Source organism: Oculina patagonica, chromosome 12, assembly GCF_052425735.1.
Source record: "Oculina patagonica isolate OP01 chromosome 12, crgOcupat, whole genome shotgun sequence".
NCBI lineage: Eukaryota > Metazoa > Cnidaria > Anthozoa > Scleractinia > Oculinidae > Oculina > Oculina patagonica.
The window spans coordinates 1,348,867-1,373,903 of record NC_135769.1 but is presented as its reverse complement, the minus strand read 5'-3'; the positions used below and the strand labels follow the sequence as shown (position 1 = coordinate 1,373,903).

General features: G+C 38.5%; 5 protein-coding genes across 5 annotated transcripts in view; all 5 read right to left on the bottom strand.

Moving 5' to 3' along the window:
- The window catches only part of LOC144633775 (uncharacterized), a 145,107-nt gene that overhangs the window by 105,050 nt on the left and 15,020 nt on the right, over positions 1 to 25,037 (bottom strand). The window lies entirely within an intron of this gene.
- Positions 93 to 6,650, bottom strand: LOC144633790 (uncharacterized). The gene is made up of 2 exons (XM_078492665.1): positions 5,556 to 6,650; positions 93 to 2,664 (listed from the first exon to the last, which is right to left on the bottom strand). The coding sequence occupies exons 1-2, from the start codon at positions 6,321 to 6,323 to the stop codon at positions 2,659 to 2,661; spliced, it is 774 nt and encodes a 257-aa protein (XP_078348791.1). The 5' UTR covers positions 6,324 to 6,650; the 3' UTR covers positions 93 to 2,658.
- On the bottom strand, positions 7,031 to 9,420 carry LOC144633792 (uncharacterized). The gene has a single exon (XM_078492667.1). The coding sequence runs from the start codon at positions 8,983 to 8,985 to the stop codon at positions 8,260 to 8,262; it is 726 nt and encodes a 241-aa protein (XP_078348793.1). The 5' UTR covers positions 8,986 to 9,420; the 3' UTR covers positions 7,031 to 8,259.
- Positions 12,093 to 14,936, bottom strand: LOC144633795 (uncharacterized). The gene has a single exon (XM_078492669.1). The coding sequence runs from the start codon at positions 14,897 to 14,899 to the stop codon at positions 14,177 to 14,179; it is 723 nt and encodes a 240-aa protein (XP_078348795.1). The 5' UTR covers positions 14,900 to 14,936; the 3' UTR covers positions 12,093 to 14,176.
- Positions 16,495 to 18,358, bottom strand: LOC144633801 (uncharacterized). Its single transcript, XM_078492676.1, has 2 exons — positions 17,464 to 18,358; positions 16,495 to 17,420 (listed from the first exon to the last, which is right to left on the bottom strand). Exon 1 carries the CDS (start codon positions 17,984 to 17,986, stop codon positions 17,549 to 17,551), a length of 438 nt encoding a protein of 145 aa, XP_078348802.1. The 5' UTR covers positions 17,987 to 18,358; the 3' UTR covers positions 16,495 to 17,420; positions 17,464 to 17,548.

Genomic DNA, 25,037 nt, shown 5'->3' with positions numbered 1-25,037 from the left:
AGTTTTGGGGGCGTTCTGCGGAAACGTTTGTCACGTGTTTTTTAATGTGATTTTCTCAGCAAAAAAAGAGTACAGAGAATTGCGTGCACATTGATTGCGTTATACGGTATTGCATTGCCTAGCCCTTTCTTATACACAGACTGATGTTTAACTTTTTGCAAAAATGGATTGTTAAATGCAACCCATCCAATCTGAACCTTAACGACTTAATGCATACTGCTACATTGAGCAAAAGTATTAACTTGCATTTGCAAGAATTATATTTTTGTTCTTTAGTCTTTAACTTGTCTTTATTTTATTTGTACAGAGCAGTCACTGATACAAACAGATACAGAAAAAATTAACTGACATAAATTTAACAGCCACTTACAAATTTGCTTGGTAATGTTGTATTAATGTGCAGAGATCCACAAACAAAATTTTAACTGCAAAACATCATTCACATAGAAACCAATGAGTTTACATAGAAATAAATAAATAGAAAAACTTAACTCAGAATTCTTCAAAACATTTTTGTAGGTCATGGTATTTGTGGACTCCATGTTCAATCTACTCTTTGATTTTAAAAACAAATTAAAAAGTGATGGTCTGGGCCGGGTTGTTCGAAAGGCGATTAACGCTAACCCAGGATTAAAAGATGATCGAGGTTTAATTTCTCTTGTTTTAAAGGGTTTTCCATAGCTAATGTTTTGAGAAGTTTGAGATTGTTCCACGTTTAAAACTGGGGGACAGAAAATATTAACAGAAAACCTCAACGAAATGTTATAAAATTGAAATCAAATTTCATGCTAATCCTGGATTAGCTTAATCATGCTCTGAACAACCGGGCCCTGATGGTCAGGAAGTCAAATACAATCGGTTAAGGTTCAAACATATTGTGCACATTGTTCTAAAATGTGCTGAGATTTGTTCAGCATTCCACTTTAAGACTGGAAAAAATATCTGCACCCAAAAAACCATGACCCAGCTCATTTGACTGATAAATGTAACATGGCTTAACCATTCGCAGAGAGGCTAACAAAATAAAGTTTTTAAAAATATGTAACATTTAGTCTATATAACCTATTGCAGTCTTCAGTGATATGCACACTCTGAAATTCAATTCTCAACCATTGGTTTACACTTTTTGCTGCCGTCAATCATCTTAGCGGACCTTTTTGGAAACAGAAGTGTACTTCAACCTGGCCACGTCCGAGAGTTGAGATTGGTAGATTTCAATCCATTTTGTTTGTTTCTGTTTTACATGTTTCATTGGTTGCCGCCATTATTATGATTGATGGCAGCGAAAAATGCAATAATTGCTTGGATTTTGAATTTCAGAGTTTGCATATCACTAAGAACCTCAATAAGAAGACCCTATCCTATCATGTGACACTTAAAAGTAAAGTGTAATGATATTTACTGTCTGTATATTCTTACGTGGGGCGAAACGAAGGAAAACCGGGCAGGATTAAATGTTTGTTACTTTTACGTGTCAATTTTATACACAAGCATATTGTATATGCAATATTATATTTTAAAATGTCTCAAAGAAAGACCCTAAAGCTGGGTTTTTATGGGCAATGTTTATCTGACATTTTTTGTATGACAAAGATATTTGATCATGTAGATGGCACAATTATTTGTCGGCAGTTCAAAGTTTGGTGCACCATTAATGACCTTGGACAGCAGAGATACACACAAAGATACACGCCCATAGTGCCCAGTGAGAGATTGGACACCATTTGCTTACGCAATATTTGCCACATATTATATGATGTAAAAGCTAACACTCCAGCTTGTCAAAGAATATATTTTTCATATCTACACGAGCAAATAAATGTTGTCACATGAAAGTTGCCCGGGAAAATCCAGCTTAATTCATATTCAAGGGAAGTTACTGATAAATCAAAGACCTCAAAGATACAGTGCCGTATCTCAACATAACCAAACATAAATCATTCAAGCATTTTGTTTTTGCTTGGAATTTGCTCCTTTTTTGCCTGTGGCTAACATTTCATTCAAAAAATATTACACTAACATTAATAGGCTAGTTTCGAATTCCGCTCCACTGATCACAAACAATGGAATTAAGTCGAGGCTCAGGGGAATAATTTGAATTTTCTTTTGTTTTATTCCCCTCAACCTCGACTTCACTCCTTTGTTTAGGATCAGTAGAGCGTAATTTGAAATTAGCCTATTGATTAGTGTCAAGTATTAATAAAAATTAATTAATTTACAAGTATAAGAGCTTGAGCAAAAATAAACAAAAACAACTAACAGTACTATATTGCAAGTTTTCGAGTAACTCAAACTTGAAACTTTAACTCAAAATTCCAAGTCAAGCTCATGAAAATTATGCCCTCAGGCTCTATACAATACGTAAACATGCAAATGATACATATTTACAGAAATAAGGAGAGACCTTTATTTAAGGAGATGAAAAGTGTATTTGGAAACAGCCGGTAAATTAAAAGCTGCAACTTCAATTTCTGCTTTTTGCTGTAACTTAGCGTGTTTATATTTACACCAAAATAACTTAAATTAAGCTGCAAAGTTACATTAACGAAATAATCCCATAAAACCCACAGTTCGTTAACTTCTTAGAAGTGTTGTTTCACCAGCATCCTTAAGATTTCAACTTTCAGCATCCTTAAGATTTCAACCCTTGCCCATCAGCTACAACTGAAAGAAAACCACAGCATTAATTTCAACTTAATTATTGAATGTAAGTGGAACGGCAACTTAATAATAATAATAATAAAGTATTTATATAATGCCAAACTTCAAAAAATTTCCCATTGTGCTTTACAATAAAAATATTAATAATAGGAAGAAAAGTTGTGCTGAGAAGATGAACTTAATGTTTGTTGAGAGGTGTGATAGTGGAGACTTTGTAGACCAGTAAAAGCCTTTTATAAATTATACGACAGCAGGCAGGTAGCCAGCGTAGTTTCTTACGCACAATACTAAACAGAATATTTATAAAATGAAGATGTGTTCTCAATTTAAATTACCAGTACCATGCTACAACCATTGACAAAAGTGTTGCACATAATCAATTTAGGGCTTATTTTATTGTAACTTGGTCTAATTTCACCCTTTCGCCCCACTTTTCCAACCCTCCCCCCCCCCCACCCCCTAACAATGTTGTAGTTTGTTTTTGGGAGGTCTTTGCTGCAATCATTGGATGGGGGGAGAGGCAACCCTTCAAGTTAAGACCATTCTAGTTGCCATGGCGACTAAAATTTTGGAGCTGGCAACTAATAAAATTGGAACCACAGTCACCAGTCTGGCGACTAAAAATAAGAAGAAGGATTAAAGAACACGATCTTAATTTAGCAACTAAAATTTTTCACTGGTGAACAAACTTGAACAGTAGGTGGCCAAATGGCCAAAAAATAAACAAGTTTGGAGGGTTAAGAGGGGTGTTTTAGCAAGACTGTCATGAAATTTAAAAAAGTGGTAAATTTGTCATAAAAACTGCAAAGCGAAGTCAATGTGTCAACTACTTTTGTCTTAGTTTGTAGGTGTTACATTTAGAGAACTCAAATGACTAACTGCACCTTACACAATCTTTAAAACCCCTCCCCCCCCAAAAAAAAAAAAACAATGAAACAGTACAAGCCACCCAGTTTACAGGATTGTATGCAAGAGCACTTAAAATAACATCAAAAATAAAAACAACATGAAATGAAAATTGTCATGTTTTGACTTACAGCGGTTTTATGCAAATTATATGATCTTTAGTTGGCTCAAGTTTTGACAAATCTTGGCAACATATCTACTGTGCAGACAAAACTTTATTCCCAGCAAAAATAACAAAAAACGAAATATATATTTATTAATATTTCATATTTTAGATGTTTTCTAGGAAACAGATTAACAATTACTATGTTCTAAAGGATAGGTCTCAATCAGTTTAGCTTGCAGGAATCTTCTACATGAGTTAAGCTTGTAGGAATCTAACAATATTTCAGACATAAGTTGCTGTATACAAGTGAACACCAAAAAAGAAGGTTGTAAATGGAGAAGTAGTGAATATAAAACAGTTCTTCCATTCTCAGCACCTCACATGAATTTATTATCACATTTATTTCATAATTTTGTGATAATATACAATTGAATATTGATAACTTGAACTCTCTATAACTCAAAGCTCCCAATAACTCAAATCTTTTGTAAATAAGCAAGTAGTATTTTAATTTAAACGTTACAAGAACTGTCCAAACAGTTCCTGCAGCCAATAATTACTATAAGGACAAAATTAAGCATTTCAGAGAATTTCCAAAGCATTTTGTTACACTAAAACCTAAAAATGTCAAATTTTCTACACAGCAATGGCAAGCCACATGCTTCTACTACCCCAAAAGCAACCAAAATGTCTAATTTTGTTTGTTTGAATATTCATACTTTGTTTAAATTGTCCATTAGAACATTTTGTAATCCTGCCAAGGTTGAATTAAAAAAAAATTCTGACAGCATTTTGACATATTTAATTTTCCTGTCACAGAACAGCATTCCTCGTGCTCTTATTGAATTTTTTTTACATTTTTAACTGATATTGACCACTACCGTTCTCCAATAACACCCTTATAACTCCCACAGGTGTTAAACAAATTATAGATATTATAAATGTGTATTGCTGCCAACTTTTACAACCCGACAAACAGATAAATATTTCTTGTACATTTGAATTTTGCCTGTAAAAAACACAAAGTTCACCTGTACATGTATGTAGTTTGTCTTCTCGAAAAAGGTTCTGTGTTTCTAAAGGATTGCTACAGGTTACAAATAACAACTGTAAAGCTAAAAAGATCTTTTCAAAAAACATTGAGCGTGGTTGTACTTGCTAAGCAATGTCTGTGATGCACTTTTATACCCTTACCCGAAATTCTCAAATTTGGAACTTGAACAAATAAATATTTTAATATCTATCGATCAGGGGGTGGGAGAAGGGGACAGCCACTAGTTTATGGTGACATCTTATCTCCCCAAATCGACTGAGCATGTACCGGTAGTTTTCAAGTCACTAGTTAATAATCAATAACTCTTAAAACCCTTTTTTCCCGCACTGTTGTGGCACGGGTATAGAGCTAGAGTAGTAAGTGGTTATGCACCTATCAATGTTAAGTCACTGGGGGGGAGGCCAAGCATAGGCAGGGGATTTGGCAGCAATTGTTTGCCTGTAATGGGTAATTTTGACTGTTTTAATAGCCTTTCTTTCAACATTTTATTCAAGAGTTGTGACTCTTTTCAACATCCACAAATGCTCTGGGATTGGGCATTTGAACAGAAAGGCTCAGCTAAGTTCAAATGCCCGGCCTCTCCCTCCTGCTGCTTAACATTGATCGTCTTACCCTTGATTTTTGAACTGGTAGGGGTGGGGTGGGGGTGGGGTGATGGGCAGCAGTTTGGTGAATTTGACAATATTATGAATCATATGCTCACAAGATTTAAAAGGCCCATAAATGTTCTTGTACCCAAGAAGAAGAGTAAAATCACCTACTCAATCTTCTTCATCTCCTACTAAATAACAAAAAAACAAACAAATATAAACAGAAACTCTTTCAAACCTGTGCTTCATCAGATGTCCTTGAGGGAGTCCTACCAACATTATCATAAGGTGGCGGTGATGAAGATTCCACTTCCAAATTACTGTCTAGTGTTAATGAATCATATTCAGGAGGCGGTCTTTGAGGATAGGAAAAGCCACTACTTCCACTTAATGTCGGCCTGGGTCTGTGCTGTTGTCTATACAGAGCGTAAATTTCAACTTCATTACCTGAAGGCGAAAACGAATTAACACCATGGCTGAGGCGACTTGGCGCAGTATATGCTCCTCGGGATAATCTTCGTCTTCTGTGTCGCTTAAAACAACGGTACGAGACGTACCCAGCCACACCAAGAAAGATCAAGGAGCCAACGGCGCTTCCAACGATAATAAGAATGAGTGGATCGAAATGAAAGCTTACTTGAACGTCGTCGGAATTGCCTGGGGTAACTGGACGTGGAGCAGGCTTACATTGACCAGATTCACATTGTTCCTGTTCAGTACAATCTATGTCTACGCTACAGTAAGCAGGAAAGTCGATATCTGGATCTTCGCAGCGGTTACGAAAACAAATCTTTCCGCCATCGCAAGTATCATCAGAGAAACAGCCGCCCGGGCACTTCCACCATTGCTTGCAAGAACCCGAACAACAAATGCTTGTAGCTGAAGAGTTTTGCCTTTGACGACATTCAAAGTCTTCCGTGCAAGCAAGCACTGATAATTTAAGCTTGAAAATACTCTGAAGAACTACCAAGAACGTAAAAACATGCAAAACAACGCTGCAATACATATCAACGATCAAGCCACGGGAAACCGGAATAATCCGAAACAAATATCCTGCTCGGCCGTGTAGGAGACCGGGAACTAGTGATCTTAACCTTGAGCCCACTCCTCCTCCTTCGTTACTTGCAGTACTTCTCGCGTCTTCTCGCGAGTCTCGCACGCGGGAGATATTTTTTTCAGCTACCAACGCGAAGGACGCGCGCTTCACACGCTCGTGTAGTTCGCGTTTTGCGTATTACTACAATCTCATAAAACCGGCACCGCAGGTTTGTTCCAATTCTTTATTTTCCCTTTTATTCCCGGGATAAGTCAGTTGCAACATTCGCTACGCGCCACCCCGAAAGTCACAAACAAGTTCACTTTTCGCGACAGTAATAGCTTCGACTCTGTTACGTAATGGTTACAAAACTATCAGTCCTCAATAGGCAAAGAAAAACGCCCAAAAAGCATTTGTTTCTCCGCCACATGATACAATTGAAGGAAAAATATGCGCAAATTACGAGACCGTTTACGAGGGCCGAAATAATTCGAAAAAAATCGTACACGAACGAGGGTGTTAGAAGGCATTTGACAGTTGGTTTAAGAGATGTATTTGTAGCGATAATTGATGAATTGGTTAATTCTCAAAACTAACAATAAAAAGACTGTAGGTCATTCTGTAAGGAGACTCAATATTTTAATTAAGAAATATAGGTCAGAAGGAAGTAATTAAACTGCTCAAGAGTTCTTTTTATTTCATTCTGAATGAAATTTACATTGTAAACTCATCATACACAAGGCTTTTTTTAAGGTGATTTATGGTATTATCAGCAGAAGTAATAAACATGATTTCCGTAAAGACAATATTGTGAGTCAATATAACTGGACAAAATTACTGAATAACAACTCAATAAAAATGTTTCCAAAATAACCATTTGAATTTAAATCGACCATAGCATTATGGTTCTACAGACTTTATCCAATATATCGGGTTAACCAAAAACTCACTGTCTTTCCGGCTTAGCTTTTTTTAAAATCTTCATAAATCCAAATAAAAGAAGAGGAAAGCTAACCATTATAATATTGCGTTTCCAACATGCCTCACATAAAATATATTACAAAGGTTTGTAACTCATTTCTTAAACTTAACAACTATGTTTTTATCGTAAACCTACGAGATTAAATTATTCATTTAATTCGGTCAGTATGTCCGTGAGGTAAATAATTTCAATTTCTTTTTTAATTATTATTTTTTCGACATCTGACGATCTAAGCAACAAGAACTTGATATAGCCCGACTTTATGGCCATTAAGTTCATTTAATCTTCAATAATATCCGCCAAAGCTTCTTTTCTTTATAGGATCTTTTCCCGAGGCTATTTTCTGATAACACAGGGCAGAAAATCCAATTCTTGGCATGTCTAGACCAGAATTCATTATCACTATAAACATCGTAGCCAGTAAGCTGAATAAGCAAAGAAAAATGGATGAAAATATTAAAAAAAACTCTGGAGCGATTTTACAAAAGGTTTGCCCTTGTTTAGCGTATTGAACGCTTTAAGGTTGTTTCTACTTCAAGTTAAAACCGCAAGTTTAAATTTTGTACCTGACAGCTTTTGAAGTACTCGGTGGTCAAAGAATTGATTAAAAAGCGGCATTATAACTTACGATCTCCAACTTTGGTTCGGTGGTTTGACAAATCCATTCTTTTTAACCGCAGGCAAAAAAGCTGCGTTATTAACCAACAGTGCGAGTTTTAATCAGCAACGTGATAAACCACACGGAAACTTTCGGATTTTTCGAATTCTACGCCTGAAAACTCTCGAATTTGTCTGTTTACTGCTTTACTTCGACGCTAACTGCATTTTACCGTTGAAGGCAACAAATCAAGTGAGTTTTCACTTCTTTATGACGGCACAATAATTATTTTTCACAAGCCAAGTAAACACAGCTGTTTTCATCTTCTAATCTTTATCCGTGTCGTCGTCTTCGTCTTCCTCGCGAATCGGAGGCAATCCAGGGCCATTTATAAGAACGGAAATAAGTTCTTCCTCCTCTTTATTCAGGGTCATTGTATTTTTCTCAGCAGCAGCCGAGGAAACATGACTTCCAGCATTTATTAGCGGAAGAGAAGCGGCTTTTCCTCCGTTCTCGCCTTCGCTGCTCTCTACGCGAGCTTTTAATTTTCCCTTAGCCACTCGTGTTTTCATTGAATTTCTTTCACTTTTCATTCGGCTCAAACAACAGCAGAAAAGGCAAGAAAACATTAACACACTGATGATCGTTACAATGGCCAGAAGCGCGGGATTAAGCGGCAATCTTTCCGGTTTTTCCTTACTTACAACGCAAGTTCTGTTGCGACATTTCGTATTTTGAGTACAATCGAAATCCTCTTTGCAAGGTTGATTCCACCGGAATCCATCATGCAATATCGACGTGTTAGAACAAGAAGATGCCTCGATACACTCACAGAAGCCGTCGACACATTCAGCGTTGCCCAAGCTATCACAATCCGCCTGTTTCTGACACTCGATTTTGCAGACTTTCGAGTCATCGACGCAAAAGTTACCGCAACATATTTGCGAGTTAGAGCATTTGTGGTCTTCAGAACACGTCGACCGTGAATCCAATCTAACTCCGCATAAATTCACCAACAGGAATACGGTGACGACTTCACTGGCCTTCATCATCGTGCGAGATTAATTTATGTTTTCCCCCCATCGAGGGTTCGTGAAGTTATTCGTTTTGGTAAACAGTGGCACACTTTGCTCATTTACACACTCGCTCGACAAGTGGTAACAAAGCGGCCTGCACGTCTCGCAGGTGTTAATAACAGGAAATAATAGATATGCAAATAATAATATGCTTATCAATCAACGCTGTGCTACTGTTTTGTTGTTACAAAATGGGTTTCGGAAGCACGTTGTCACCATGAGTAAGAAGTTATAAATGGCAGATATTCTCCAATCTCAGGATGGTTGTGCATACAGGTCGACGGGACGCACCAGGTAGCGAATCTATTAAAATATATTCGCTTGCGAGAGTCGATTCATCGAACCGTTCAATTCAATAGCTTTGTCTGTTAAAAATCCATGAAATGAATGGCAAATTGTCAAGTGATTAATTTTTGTGGGTTTCAAATCGCGTGCACGCACGTGTGCGGTGTGAAGTCACGCACTTTTTTCGAACTCGCATTTTATGTCAATTTCTGTAGACGCTACTTCGTTGCGCGTTTTATTTGAAGCATTTGCTTTGTTTTGTTTTTCCAAACAATCCCACATTCCCGCCTGCTTGTTTTCCGCTTGGTAAAGCAAAAATATTGGACACAGATAACCCCTTGGGCTATTTTTAACCCAACATTAGCCGATAGGGTCGAATTCTTGGCTGTTTACTTAAAAGGTCTTAAAATGACATCCATCTTCGTTTTTGTGACCTGCCAGCTTTTAATGTTATCATTTGTCTCCTCTAGTTAGCAGTGGTAATGGAACACTAAAATAACAATATTAAAATGTAATACAATGTTCTAATTTTAGATCTAAACAAGAATCAGTTACTTTTCAGCAAACTGAAGATTTTAGCTTAACCATTCCAATTCGTCCTCTTTTTCATAAAATTAAGCAGCGAAAGTAGTTTAATAAGCCTCGCTGATGTTATTAGACACAGACGTTTTTTAAATTAGGTAAAATTGAAAATAAATTGGCCGGCAAACATTTCATCTTTATTCAATAACAATGTAGAATTTTCCAATGAGTGTCCTTTATTAAAAGTTCAATCGCCATAAATAGTTTCGCGGAGAAATCATCGCAGTAAACAATTTTTCCAGTCACACTGGGCCCAAGAAATCCGATTTAAGGGATACTACCTTTTTCTCTTAAAGATTTTTCGACCAAGGGAAAAGACAGAAATCCGAGTGAGTGAACAGCGATACCGAACAATGCTTGCAGATCGTTTGTTTGTTCACAGCGTTCGAATGTTGATGTTTTCGATCGCGGAATGAAGAAATCAGTTGAAAGGCGCGCAACAAAAAAGGTTTTTTTCTATTAGCAAAGATTTGAGACGAATTATTTACTTATGTTTTTGTTTATTTTCTTTTTTACTGGAGCGGACTTGCCGTAGGGTGTATCGGCTGAGTAACAATTGTAATTACTTACCATATAAGTATCTTTTCTATGTGTTAACAGTTTCTGTTTTTGTGGCATTTTCACAATTCCAATTTTGGTCATAAAAAGCGAATTAACAGTACAACCAGCAGTTAATTGTATTTGACTGCTGGAGGGCAAAACTTGATCATGTTTTCGTAGATCTTTATAACCGCAAGCAACGGATGCAAATTAAAAATGTTTTCTTTTTTCCGTCAAATGTGTCAAGCATTGCATCTACGTCATAGATGGATCATCGTAAACTTCGTCGTTCGTTCGTTTTCCTTTGTCATTCCCAATCCGTCTTTTTAGATAGAAAAAAAAATCTTTTTATGAGAAAATATTTACCATTGTTCCTTTGTGGTTTATTTACAATGGAATCCTGACCTCCTCCTCTCGATCCAGAGGCTCGAAAAAATATTTTCCTTTTGATTTTCAAGATTCCTACGATTTAAAATATTAAAAATCACAGATAATACAATCCGTGGAATATCATTTCAGAGCAAACAACAAAGACTTCAAAAAGTGCTTGTAAAAAAACCCACTCGAACTCCACAGCAGGCCGATCACAATACAGTTTGTCATAAATATTTGCACAGTATTTGCGAACGCTGTTTTCCAAAAGTATCTTAGAATCTTGGGGTTCGTCATTTTAGCTCCTCAAATATGCCCAATAAGGTCGACAACGAAAATACTTCCCCTTTTTGTGTGATCTACTTGCACTGACTAACAGGAAATTGTGTGATAGAATAGTATGAAGGAGGCATGGACAAATAAATTACTGTTTCCGAAAATAACTCATCCTCGCTCGGAGACGGGCAGCTCATCGGGACGACGGGATTTTCGGGCGAAAGTTTGTAAACTTACGCTATTTCTAGTTTCGATGGTTTATCATTTATCAAGAGTTAAAAAACCGTGAAGGTGGTCTGTTTAGCGGAAATACCACCCAGAGTATGAGTGCTTAGCATTATGCGAATTCGCGCGTGTGGGTCTCGCGGGAGGAGATTCTCGCGGGACGAGGTCATGAAATATAAAATTCTGCTAAAGTAATGTGCAAGGCAGGAATATTTCTTTGGCAATTCGCACATTTCTAAAGCAGGACGATCGCTGGAATCGAGAAGTATAGGTAGAATCGGCAAACTACGGCAATTCCTTCCACCTCGATGATCCGGTTTTTATATAAAGCTAATGTCACGCGAAGTCGCGTTTGTACCCAGATCCCCACGCAGATTGAGGCAGGTCACGCAATCTCTCTCAGATTACCAAAGTCAGTTAAAATCTTGACTTTCTTAAAGTTCTGAATACAACATTCTCATATACACCTATCAATGTTCAATGAATCCCCTGATGAATTGTGCATCCATAGAGTAGATGTACATTGTTAGTTTTTATTCTTATTTCTTCTGGTAAATTATTCATTTATTATTTATGTAAATAATTAACTATTATTAACTATTATTTATTCTTTTTAATACAGCCTTATCTTATGTTACAATTTATCTTCTACCTTATTATAGGAAATTAACGATACATGTTTTCAACGCGATTTTCAAAAATTCGCTTAATTTTGATGTTAATAATTACACGTTACTATAAGCATTTCAACTTTTCTTAAAGCGAATTTACGCCTCATTTTGTTCGCATTGTTAATGTTGTTATATTCCTATAATAAGGTATGCTGTTCAAAAATATTGCCCAGTGAACAGTGCCAATAAGCATCCATATCACACTCTTGAATTAATGTGAAAGAATAAAAAAATATTATCTGATCAATATCAGAATTTCACAAAGCTGATCAATATCTTTCTTATTATACATTATAATTCCAAAATAAATATTAATTAATATTACTCTTAGGGACCTACATGCTAATCCTAAGATGTACATGCTAATCCTGAGATGCCTACCCTTTGAGCAAATTATGATTTAGATTCCTTAAATATATTTGACAGATACCGGTACACCATTTTCTATGAAAAAATTAGACATTACCAGGCCAAATGTCAAGGTTTTTGATTGATGTTTGACATCTTTTCTACAGCTTTCTGAGAAATGATTATGAACAGCAGAGTTGATACACCACCCCCCGGGGGGGGCACCCTGTCTATTTTTGGGTGGGGGTGTGCCGCTGGGTATTTGAAGCCCTTGCCCGATAACCAGACCATGTTCAGCTGATTTTTGCAACCCTATACTAGACTAGACACCGTAAATCCCTACCCTATCCCAGACTTTGCATTTTTTAGAACTGTATCACTATCAGTGTTTTAATGGAAAACCATCTGTCAACAACGATGCTGCGATGATTTTATTTACGTTTAGGGAAGTCTCTTTCTCTCCTTAGTTTCTATTCCTATTCTGGACTAAATTCGTCATAACACAGATCAGTTTTCCGGCAAATGCTACCCTTTTCTAGACCAAAACTTTCTGATTTCTATACCCTATCCCAGACTAAACTGCTTGAAAACAATACCCCTCACAGCGCCACATACCTATATAGCTCATATATGGGAGTGCCCCCCCCCCCGGGAGTTGATACAGCCACATGCACCCAGTGGGTGGTTATCTAGCTAGCTAACATGAATTACTATATTTCAACAAATTGTCACAATTCCCATATATTGCTAGGACAGTATTGTTATCCATCATCCATACGTAACAGATATCATGTGATGTAGGTTGCCAAGACTCTCCACTCATGCAGTGATACATAACCACAGTATTTTTAGCAGAACAATAGTTTTTGTTGACAGTTTGTTAAATAAAAATTATCATACTTAATCTTAAAGTAAATGAAGAAGCGTTCTCAAGTTGAATACTCGGAAAAAAGATTCTCCGAGTTCCCCCAACCGGAGTCGAACCCATGAACTTCCAGAATACTGGTTGGACGCTCTAACCACTGAGCTATGGGAAACTCGTGGTGAGCAAGGTCTCCCATAGCGAGTCTCCCACGAGTCTCCCATAGCTCAGTGGTTAGAGCGTCCAACCGGTATTCTGGAAGGTCATGGGTTCGACTCCCGTTGGGGGAACTCGGAAAATCTTTTTTCCGAGTATTCATCTTGAGAACGCTTCTTCATTTACTTTCACTTTATCCAAGTTGCCATATCACTTTACATACTTAATCTTGCAGAATGTTGTCTGATTTTGGCCAAATTGACCAACAGCCTTGTCAGCTACGTATCAGGGGATATTCTGCATAATTTCACGGATAAATGATAAATGTTAGAAGTTACGTGACCCGTAATATATCTTCTTTTGATGGTCAAGGTATTGTTTAGGTGTTTTTTGATGGCCGTATAAGGTAGTCCCATGGTTGGCGTAAACAAAAACCTGCTAATGCAGGATGGAGATTCAAAATTGCCCATTACTTCACTTGCGGCAAATTCAAATCTTCGGCAAGAGCAGAGTTATGACTAATTTTCCCGGGGGAGAGGGTAAGAGTTACATTCGACATGACGCAAACAGTGCCACTGGGGCAGGTGGTCAGGGCTCTGACTCAGATGATGCAGCGAACGTGCCCATTGTCGAGAAAGCAGTGAACATTTTTAATCACTGGCACACCTCCCCTGAGCAGAGCGAGTTTCCTCTTGGTGTACAGATCAAATTACACCACTCCTCGTCAGCACTGTACTGATAGAGCAATTATATAATAATTTGACATTTGGTTATTTTCTAAAATGTCAGATGCCCAGGAGGGAGGAAAGATGTTTGCCTTTGGAATTGATTTATACATAACCTCGAACAGTCAAACTTGATGCTCATTTTCATTCCGTGGCAGAATCTCATGTGAAGCCCTCATAACCTCTTCGTAGCTTGGCGGAGGTAATTCAGGCTGACTGCTGACAACATCATATGCAGGGGGTGCGTCTTCTGCGATGGGATCTAGGATTTCATCACTTGAATCTTCGTTATGGGGCTCAGTTTCTTGAACAATTGAGCTCATTTCTAACCTGCCAGCTTCTCCATTTTGCTGTCCATTTGTTTCCCTAGAAGTTCTATTCGTGGAGACGATATTTTGGGTTGTGTTGACGTTCACATTCCTTTCAACCAGGTTTGAACGACGAGTGTCTCTTACTGTACAACAACAGATCAGCAAAATAAACGCTCCGATACCAATAATTATAGCGATTAGTGAGCCAATATTGAACTTCGAGTCTTTAGAGTCTTCATCTGAAACACAATGATAGTCATCACAGATATATCCTTGATGACAATCGGAACTAAAGCTGCATTGTGTAGTGCAAAGATTTCGCGAAGTGTCGCAAATCTCTGGTGCTGAGCAATCGTCGATTTCGAGACAAAAGCCATAACAATTCTTACGGTTGATGCATAAACCTTCTTCATCTGTATGTCTGACTTTACAGCAGCGATATTCACCGAAACATTCATCGTCAGAATAACACGATGAAGTCAAATAAACGTTTAGAAAGCTGCAAAGAATCGGTAAAAATAGAGAAATTACTTCCATCGCAAGTGTTTACATTCGGCGCGGTTGCTCGGGTCGCTTCTTCTGTCAGCTTAGATTAGGAAGTGTTGGATTGGAATTGAAATCGAGAGTATTGGACTCGGATTTCGGCTGACATAGAGTACGTTTCAAGGTTGTTTAACCCGTTCAGTGCCAAAGTTCGGTGTAAAACAAACTTTTGTCGACCCTTGGAGGAGCAGTCAATGAACCACTTGTGAAGTCATCAAGTCAACAGATTTTTGTGGCAAGCACCTGATAAAACCAGGACTTGGCCTTTCCACAGAACTATTCAAGAAAAAAATGGGTATGTTTCCGCATGCACCAAAGTAAAATATTGTACATTTTGACATGGAATCTTCATCAAAATCTTGCTGCAGGGTGAAAAAGTGCTTTTTTAGCAAAGTTTAGGAAATTTCAGGATCGCATTATACATTTGGCACCGAAGGGGTCAATAGTTTCAATATACAAAAAAAAAAAAGAAAAAACGAAAAATGTGTCTGAGTGTAGCTTATACCAGTAGCGACTCAAAAGCAAAGATCAATTCAAAATATGATAATTCAGGAGGCTCCCTGTGGCACAGATGGTTTGAAAGGGATAAACTGATTAAGATGAAGTTTTTTTGTGCTAATTAAATTTCTTAGTTTTCACAGTCATCTGTCTTGCCACGGTAAATTCTCAGCTGAAGCCCTTTAATACTACTTCTTCGTAACTTGGAGGCGGTGGCAGAGGTTTGCCATAAGCTGTTAAATTACTGTCAGGCAGCAGTTGACTGTTGATCTTATTGACTGTCATCAATAAGATCAGGATTCTCTTGGCTTCCATCAGGGTCATGAAACTGCTGCACTGCTCCTGTGTTTCGTGAAGTAAGTCCTTCTTCTTGTGCCTCTTCCCTTCGCTTTTTCGCCGCCATGTAGCATACAGTAACAACGACGAGTGCAATGAATACAACTGCTAAAGAGGCCTTCCAAGGGGTAAAAGCGATAAGCGACATGACCTTGAGTTCTGGAGACACAGGAACATTTTAACAGCGACAAGCGACATCATTATGGCACTGAAATGCGACAGCGACACAGTGCGACAGCATCACAATAGCGGGGAAAACGATATGCGACAGTTACAGCTGTTGGCTAGGCGACCGTGTTTCTGGGAACCGATGACCGGTTCCCAGAAACATGCGACATTGCGACATGGCTACACCCCTTGGAAGGCCTCGCTAAACATATCCAAAGGAAAGAATAATTCATGACCAACACCAGCAATCCCTCTTAAATTAAACGTGGTTCGGATTATCTTTGTCAGATCTGTCGTACTATGACAAAGATGAGGCGTACACGATAGAGATCACTTGTTTTAATACTTATTTGCTTTTCTGAGGAAGTTGACAACACCCAAGTCATGTTTTGAAGACCGCGAATAGTCCCCCCTTTGCAGACAATGTGCGCCTAGCCAAGAATAACGCTCAGGTAGCCTTAATGCTTGAGTAGAGGCGGCCGAAGTTAGGCTGACTTATTAAACAACGGTTTCGTCGATCTTCAGGCTTAAAAACCTGCGAGCTGGCTATCAATAGTTGCAAGGGTAACACAACATATACTTGAAAGGTTAGTAATTTGAGGCAATATTTATTTACGATATGCCATATTTCCTATACCATATACGCTGTACAGTTTGTGCCTAAGATATATACGGTTAAATTATTAATGCCTAACTAAACTGGCGTATATTTTCGCCAAGGATACCGTCACTAATACATTCAACTTCGACAAGAAACGCAAAATGAAGCAGTACTCTTTTTTAGCTGGAGCACAAGGTTGAGTCATGAGAGAACGCACCATGGCGAACTGCGAGCACAGACGAAATTTTGCCAAACAACAGGCTGAAACCCGTCTATTTGTAGGCTAGGCTACTAACTTGACTCGAGCAATTTGTAAAATCGTTTTTCCAATTTTTGCGATGTTGCGTGATCGCGTGACGGAAGATTGCGTGATCCCTCGTCGAGTATTACTCGTTTTGTTTAAAACAAAACGTCAATCAATAGCCTTTGAGCAGGATATAAAATAAAGATATGCAAATAAATGGTTTACAGCTTAATTATTCCTTGATTTACCCTAAACTAAATTACCTTTTGGCACAATATTGCTTGTCCAAACCTTCTAAAACGAAACCAGAATCTGGCATTTAAAAATTTCAGTTTTGTGTGGCAAAGCTTCTAAATACGTTACGTTTGTAACATTAAAGGCACGATGGCATAACTGTTTGAAATAAAAATATTCAAAATGTCTTCCTTTTTGAGTGTCTGCTCAGCAAAAATCGTTTATTTTGCAGAACACGTTGACATGCAAAGGCTTGTTGCATGTAAAACTTGGAAATAAAGAACTTACTGCTAAACTGAAAAATATTAAAAATATTTTCTCCGCTATGTACAAAGTGCGACTTTAAAACATCTTATTTTAAAAGTGCTCTTTCAAGCAGTGTGGCACGACTGGTTCAAAAATTTCTAACTGGCCTATTCACGGTAGCCTGCGTTGTAGATGAACAAAACCCCGGGGTTTTGTTCGTCTGCAACGCAGGCTAATATTTCACGGCTGAATATCACCGAAACAAAGAACACACTTACAGCGCAATATTAAAACATCACGTTCTTTTGTGCTGAATTTACACAATGTGTTGCCGTGAGATGGCCAAATGTTCCGTTGAAGCCCTCAGAGCTTCTTCGTAACTTGGCGGCGGTGGCAGAGGGTCACTGGGAACTGTTACACATCTATAAGGTGGCGGGCCGCTATCAGCAATAGGATCAGGACTTTGTCGGTTTTCATCAGGTTGAATTTCATTGGGTTGATCTTCAGTTGGGTTCGTTTCGGCCTCGCGCGCGGCGCCAGCATTTGAATTTGAAGCGGTTCCCTGCAAACCGAATATAAACACAGGGCCTGTATTGTTTCGGTTTGTATTTCCAGATGTCCCAGCTCGTGCAGCTTGCTGCCTGGCTCTATCTTCTGCGTCTTCCCTTCGCGACGCAAAATGGCAACAAAATCCGAAGATAAGGGCGATTGCAATGACCAAAACGATGATAATAGCTTTAACAGGATCCGCCATACCAGACTCCAAGTTTAAGACTTCTAAACTCACATCAGCTCACGAGGGATTTAAAGTCTACAGCACAGTCCAAGTCAGCAAAGAAATTTTCCGAGGACAAAATCCGAAATACGTCGCACACATCTGTTTTTATAAAAGATCGATCGACACGCCACCTGTGCATCAAAGCGTTGGTTCCAACGATCTGACGTATCTATCGTCCCCTGAGGCGGATACTTAGCGAGGAGATCACTTGCAGAATGTTCAACTTTCCACAGAAAGTCGTCAACACCAAAGTAATATTTTAAAAACCGTAATCAGTAGCGCCCTTTCAACTTCGAATGTGAACTGAAACAGAAACGTGCGACTGTGCCGCCGCCATCTTGCAATGTAAACAATGTGACAAAACGCCACTCAGGGGGAGACCGAGAAGACAAGTGCCGATACCTGAGGGGGCCCCTGAGTGGTAGTATTGCAAAATGGCGGCATGCTTTTCCCCCTCTCTATCCCCCGGGGGGGGGCTTGAAAAAAGGGGAGGGGGGGGTCCGACGTATTTTTTTCGGTTGAAAATTTACACCCTCGGTATTTTTTTGGGTCAAGAGATCTGTCATATATTTTTTTAGGTCTTAAAGTCTGTTTTATTGAATAAATCAGTATAGAGGTGCTAGGTTTTGTACTTTTTGGGGTAGAAAATTTTGATGTCGGGTATTTTTTTGGGTGTAAAATTTCAGGCTCATGTATTTTTTTGGGTTCGCACTATGAAGCTTCGTCGGACCCCCCCCCCCGTCATGTATACTGCAAGTACCCCCCCCCCCCCCCTGGGGTCAATCTTTCTTCTAGGACGACCTACTTTCTCGCTTCGTAGCGCAATTTCATGCAGTAGTTCTTCTACACTGATAGCCTGGGAACACAAACGGATTTTAGCCAAACAATAGTTGAAAATCGCATTTCGCAGCCCGGATACGCCCCGTACGACACGGTACGCATAGGCTTCTTGTTCTCTTGTGCGACGCAGCGCTCTTGTCACGTACTCTTTCCTGCGTGACAAGTGTTTAGTGTCAAAAGGAAAGGATTGATACCCAATTTGATAGCCAACAACACTCGCTAGGGAAAATAATCTTTAAAGTGCGCTGTAAACAAACAAAGTTATTGTTTTTCTACGGTTTCTTGACTCTGCCACAAGAACAAAGCCAAGACAAACTTTCCACTTACCTCGTCTCGGCAATCACCGCCTGTTCCTTTTACCTCTCTCCACTGATTAGTAAGAGCCCGTTTGCTTTAGACTGCGTTGCAGACGAGTCAAACCCCGGTATAAGATTTTATGACACGTCCGGCTGCAACGCAGGCCAGTTTGCTTTTGTTTATTCTACCGTCTCACGTTTCAAAGTTGTTTTTTAATTTATTAAGGTCGCGCGGGACCCTTGCTCATTAATAAATTTATTAGCCAAATTTCTTGACGGAGTGCTATCTTATAAAGCTTTAATTCACTACATTTTGAACATCGATTCCTCTAAAATTTATCAAGGATATTCGGGGATGATGGAATTACCTCATGATTGTCCTTATACTGAGAGATGACCGTTGTCTGTGATGTTACAAACCCTTAAAAGTTTAACTGCAGATAATGCGATTTTGTGTCCAAGTTTTCAGCTAGTACAGTGCACCAAATTAAATGATTATATAACCTAGTGATAAATCACAACCCCTTTTGTGCTATGGCTAGAACGAAATTTCGATTTAAAAAACTGCTACAAGTTAATGGCGTTTAAGAGAGCAAAAATGTGAAATCTAAACTTTGAAACGTGCTATCTTCATTTTGAGAAGGAAATTTAAAAATTCGCTATAGTCATAGCACAATAGAGTACATCAAGTTTACGTTCCTCGCGAATCAACTATTGAAATTCTATATCGGCGGAGAAAACTTGGACACAAAATTGCAGGTTTTGAGGCTTCCGAAGACCTTGCGAATCAATGTTTACAACAACGTGTGATATATTCAAAGCTGTGAATCTAATTATGATAATTCCCTATGTTCCAGCGCACGTGGCACAAAACGGAGAACAATTGCTAGTAATTACTTGTACAAAAGAGTTTAAAGAAAATTTTTAAACAAACATTCTCATGAATATTTCGTTTGTTGTCGGCTTCAGTCGTCCGGCAGTTCGTGCATACTCTTTAAATACATACATACTAATGATTGCAAGGGTCCTGCGCGACCTAAGCGCATGAAATATGTTAATAAAATCAATAAACAACAGCAAACGGCGTCATTAATCAACAAGCGATGGGAAGGTCCAGGCGAGCCACAGCCACGCAGAGACTGTTTCTAATCATCCTCTGCAACAGCGTCATGAATAAACTGAAGAAACAAACGGTGAGTTAAGCATTTTATTTCTTTTTTACAGCATAACTGATTGAATGACTTTTTGACGAGCCCCAGTTAAAGGAACGATATCCTTTAATATAAAGTAATAACAGTAAAATGTAATACAAAGGCAGGTAAGGTTCCTTGCAAGTTAATTTGTAACGGGGCCCGATACATTAAATTGTTCAAAGTTTGGTGACATAGCCTTCAGAAATCTGTATTACTTGTTCCATGTAACGTTCTTGGTTTTTGTTCCTTTAATAATTGTGATCAAATAAATTTATTCGCTTAATTTTAGAATTTTTACTTAGCTTCCTCTTAGGTGAAAAACAAAAAAGCTTAGGCGAAAAAAAGCTTATGGTTCGTGCCTCGTGCCAGGGCCTCGTGGAATGTTACGCGCGCCTCGTGGGAGGTTACACGCGCGCGGCCCACGCGCGCCTTCATTATAAGTTAGCGCCTGTAAAAAGTAAAGCACAAAGTCTAGTGAATTGTGCAATACCTATTTAGACCCAGTTCAACTGAACGGCAAACTCATTCTTACGACAGGGGTTAGACACGGAAGTAATCTTGCCTTTCAATTTTATCATTTTTCTTTAAGAATTTTGACAAGCTTCCATCCATCCAGTCATTGAGTGATATGGAATTCTCTACCACTCCCCCCTTGCGGGAAATTCCGTCTATTGAAAAACGGTTAATTAGACGTAGCATTTTATAATTATAACAACTTTTCTTGCTGTATTATATAGTGCACGAAATATTGCGTGCAATGTTCCACGTGTGTGTTCAGTACTGTGCCACTGTCCATAAAAACTGACACTGAGGCGCGTTTACACGGCAGAAAAATTTGGGTACGGACCCGTCAGAAAATTGGTCCGAACCTCATCGCTTTTGTAGAGAAACAGTCAAATCAAAACGGGGCCATAGGCGCCTATGACCCCGTTTTGATTTGACTGTTTCTTTACAAAAGTGGTAAGGTCCGGACCAATTTTTTGAGAGGTCCGTACCCAATTTTCTCTGCCGTGTAAACGCGCCTTGAGTTCTCTCTTCAATGACGATCGTAAGTATTCTTCATTTCTGTCTGTCTAGTTCTTTCACTTTGGAGTTCACTCCAGATTGTTGTCATCTCTTTTTCTATTAATAGCTCCATGAAATGCCTGTCATTCTTCAGCTGAACCTAGACACGCACGCGTCTGCTTTTCTCTGCAGGGAGAGTCGTTTATTGTATCCAAGCACTTATTCCAAGGATGATTCGGCTTGAAGTCACGCCCCCTTGCTCATGTTTGCCGTCACGTTATGATTTGAAGAAGAAAATTGATATAATTTCTTCAACATTCCAGGTACTTTTTTCGCCCCATAAGAGATTCACCTCGTTTTATTTCGAATGGAAAGGTTGTAAATGACGTCTTTTGGGTTTAAAATAATCGCATTCATTCTAAATTTCATAATTTCATGAAGTTCAACCTGAAACATATTTGCGGTTTACACAATGCCCCTGTTTTGGCGGTCGAATATCGAATAAAGATGACGACCATTCTATAAAGTTTTAACCGCAAGTCAAAGACATGCATATAACACCATTTTTCCTTCGTCATTTGTCCTTTTTCCTTCGCCAAGTTTTGAGTCCAAAGTACACACTGGCGCATGGCTGAATTGTCTGCGGTCGGTCACAGTTTATCGACTTAAAAGTATACTCAACAGTCATTGTGGCGTTGTTCCTGTTTCGATTCCTGTTCCTCACGAGCTTGAAGAAACTTGGCTGAAGTCGTATAATACTCCTTGTTGTTGCACAACATTGTACCTACACACAGCTCTGTCGAGAACTGACGGGTCTCTTGGCCACATTCGGTGACAGAGAAAACCAACCAACACCAGTAGAAGAACCAGTAACAGCAATACGATGCAGAGAACTAACCAGTTGTAGAGCTTGTGCTTTTCAGCGAGATCGCACGATTCACAGGCTGTTTGCGGGGTAGTGGAATTTTCGCAGAAAACTCTCGGTATTGTCCATGAACTTAACGCCATAACATACACCCATATCACAAAACGTTTCCATCTCATTTCAATAACATGTGCATCCATTTTACACCCGAAGAATTTTAACTATCATTAAACCGAAATAAAGGCTCTGAAAGCTCTCTTTGTGAAGACGATTCGCTGTTTGCTTGACATGTCGTCTTGATTACGCCGGTAATGAACTTAATACGCTGTCCCTTTTGGGTTTGTATGTCAGTATATCAGTACAGCTGAACAGATGATTGGCAATTCGACAACATTAAAATTGCATTCAATTTTGCCGACTTTTTCAGATTTTCTGCTAATCTCGCATACTGGCGCCGCATAAGATTAAGGCTGTCAGCTAGATGGTTAACTTTTAAAGCGGTGTGTGGACAATTTGTTGACATTAAACGAGTGAGTGCGTTTCAAAGGCTTAATACGAGCTTTAATTTGTTGGTATATAAACTGCATATAAACAACTAAAGCATTTGATTGGTTTACCTGATGGAAATATTGGACCCGGAGCACTAGCAGTCAAGTGCTTCAAATGCTAGAAACATACACTCTGATAAACTTTTAAGTAAGGTACGACATACAGAATCTTCTCGTCAACATCAAAAATATACGTTTTTATTAAAGGAACTGCGGCAAAAATTTTATATTTAGCTCAGGTATTTGGCATCATTTTCAGATCATTTCTTTAAATGTCTGAATAACATTTGACCAAATCTTTGAGTCATGTCAAATTACAGATGGTTCAGTTCTAGTGCTGAAACATAAGCTCGTCTTTGAGGAAACCGCAAAGAATCTGGAATGTTAATACAAAAATAATTGAATTTTTTCTTTGGTGTGTTCACCAACGTCTAGAGATTGAAGCAAAGGATTGGTTCGATAAGATTTACCTTATAATAGGCATATTGGAACCTTACTGGCGCCTGGTTCTGTCTACGCCCTTAGGGCTTTCCGTTTAATTATTATATTATTAGCGCTATTAATTCCCAAAATTAAATTAGAACTGAAAAACATGATTAGATTATCCCTCAGCTGTATATATTAGCGCTGCTCTTAACATGCGATCGAATTTTTCATTCCCAAGAAGAATTAGAAACAATAACTGGGATAATGAGGAATAAAAAGGTCCCACTTCCCCGCGTGTCAAAGCTGAAAACTTGAGAAATGACTGGTTTGTGGTAACTGTTTCAGGAATATCTGTGATTTAATTAAATGGATATGACTTCGTTAGGAGTGATGGATTTCAAAATTAGACAAATCAGGAAATCTATATGCTACTGATAAGAAGATCACAATAGTTCTGCAACCTAACAAAAATTAATCGTAACGGAAAGGAAATTAAGAGGGCAGGGACACCATTGAAGAATATCGCAGGTACATTCCAAGGCCTGCATGGGATGTCAAAGAGAGGAAACAAGCCGACTGCTACCCTAAACACTCCTAAACAGTGTCATGAATAATGTAGATTGTGATTAGTTTTTATAGTTCAAAAGTGAATGTGAATTGATCAAGTTGTGAAGTGAAATACGGTATATCGCTTGGTTGTTAATGCTATTACGCACCGTGCTTAAAGTGCGTTTATGGTCATATTTGTTCGTTATTACCATATAACGAACGAATATGGTCCTGGTCATATTCGCGGTTCGTTGGCTACTTCATTCTAATGGAGGAGAATATACCTGAAGCTGACAGCATTACTGGGTATATTGCAGGTAGCTGAGGCCGCAATATTGACCCCCCCCCCCCCCTTAATCCCTATTTTTCTCTCTCTGCATTACATTGAAGATTTCAGTTGCTTTCACTTTGATGTTTTGGTTCATGGCTGCATGCAATCGTCGCCAGAGGGATCAATAGAATTTTAGGAGGGTCAGATATTATATGGTATCGCTTGGTTGTTTCACCAGATTTTGTTTGGCTTTCCGCTTCCTCAGTCCCGTCGATTTTGTGGATGAATCTAATCTGGGATTAGCTAGATAAACTTATAATCCAATCAGTAACGCTTATCCCGCAATGATTATCAATTTTGTTAACTTTGTTGTGCCGCCGTCGTTTACATAATTTTAATATTTGGATGTAACTTTTTTGTCTTGCATGATTTTAAATGTACTATGGCATGTTTATTCTTGAACTTGATGTCAATAAAAGTTATCACACGGGAACAAGACAGTTTCAAAAGCTTTGTGTTGATCGCTACGAACAATATGAAACTTCGCCTCACCTTATCGGTATATTGCCAAGAAAACAGATGATAAGAATTAGGAAAATCATCAACAAAAAGAAACCATCTATTCAGTGTCTATTCGTGTTCGTACGACCTGATAATCAAAGCTAACATAATTAAAAGAAATGCGTAGAACTCATGAAGATCTTAAGTCTGCTATGGAATTGATGACTAATAGTTTATCTAAAATTTGCAGCTTGCAGTCATGAGAAGTTAGGCGTACAGCATGAAGTCGGATGTATACATAGTGTGTGTATACAAAAGCTCGAGTCTTTGAAGCTTTGCATGCCTGAAATTTGAGAGCGTGCACGTGCGAGGAGGGCGCATGGACTGCTGGGCCATCGTTTCAAGTTCTCTCTTTTCCAGTCCTTCCCCTACGCGTACGCCTGCTCGAGAACGAAATATCAATCAGAGGATATTTCTGTGCTATTTATCTTAATATTTTTTTTTTTTTTTTTTTTTTCTTTTTTTTTTTTTTT

What these genes read in the sequence shown, in the direction of transcription:
- LOC144633790 (XM_078492665.1), bottom strand. Translation starts at nt 6,323, where the DNA reads ATGTATTGCAGCGTTGTTTTGCATGTTTTTACGTTCTTGGTAGTTCTT.
- LOC144633792 (XM_078492667.1), bottom strand. Translation starts at nt 8,985, where the DNA reads ATGATGAAGGCCAGTGAAGTCGTCACCGTATTCCTGTTGGTGAATTTA.
- LOC144633795 (XM_078492669.1), bottom strand. Translation starts at nt 14,899, where the DNA reads ATGGAAGTAATTTCTCTATTTTTACCGATTCTTTGCAGCTTTCTAAAC.
- LOC144633801 (XM_078492676.1), bottom strand. Translation starts at nt 17,986, where the DNA reads ATGGCGGATCCTGTTAAAGCTATTATCATCGTTTTGGTCATTGCAATC.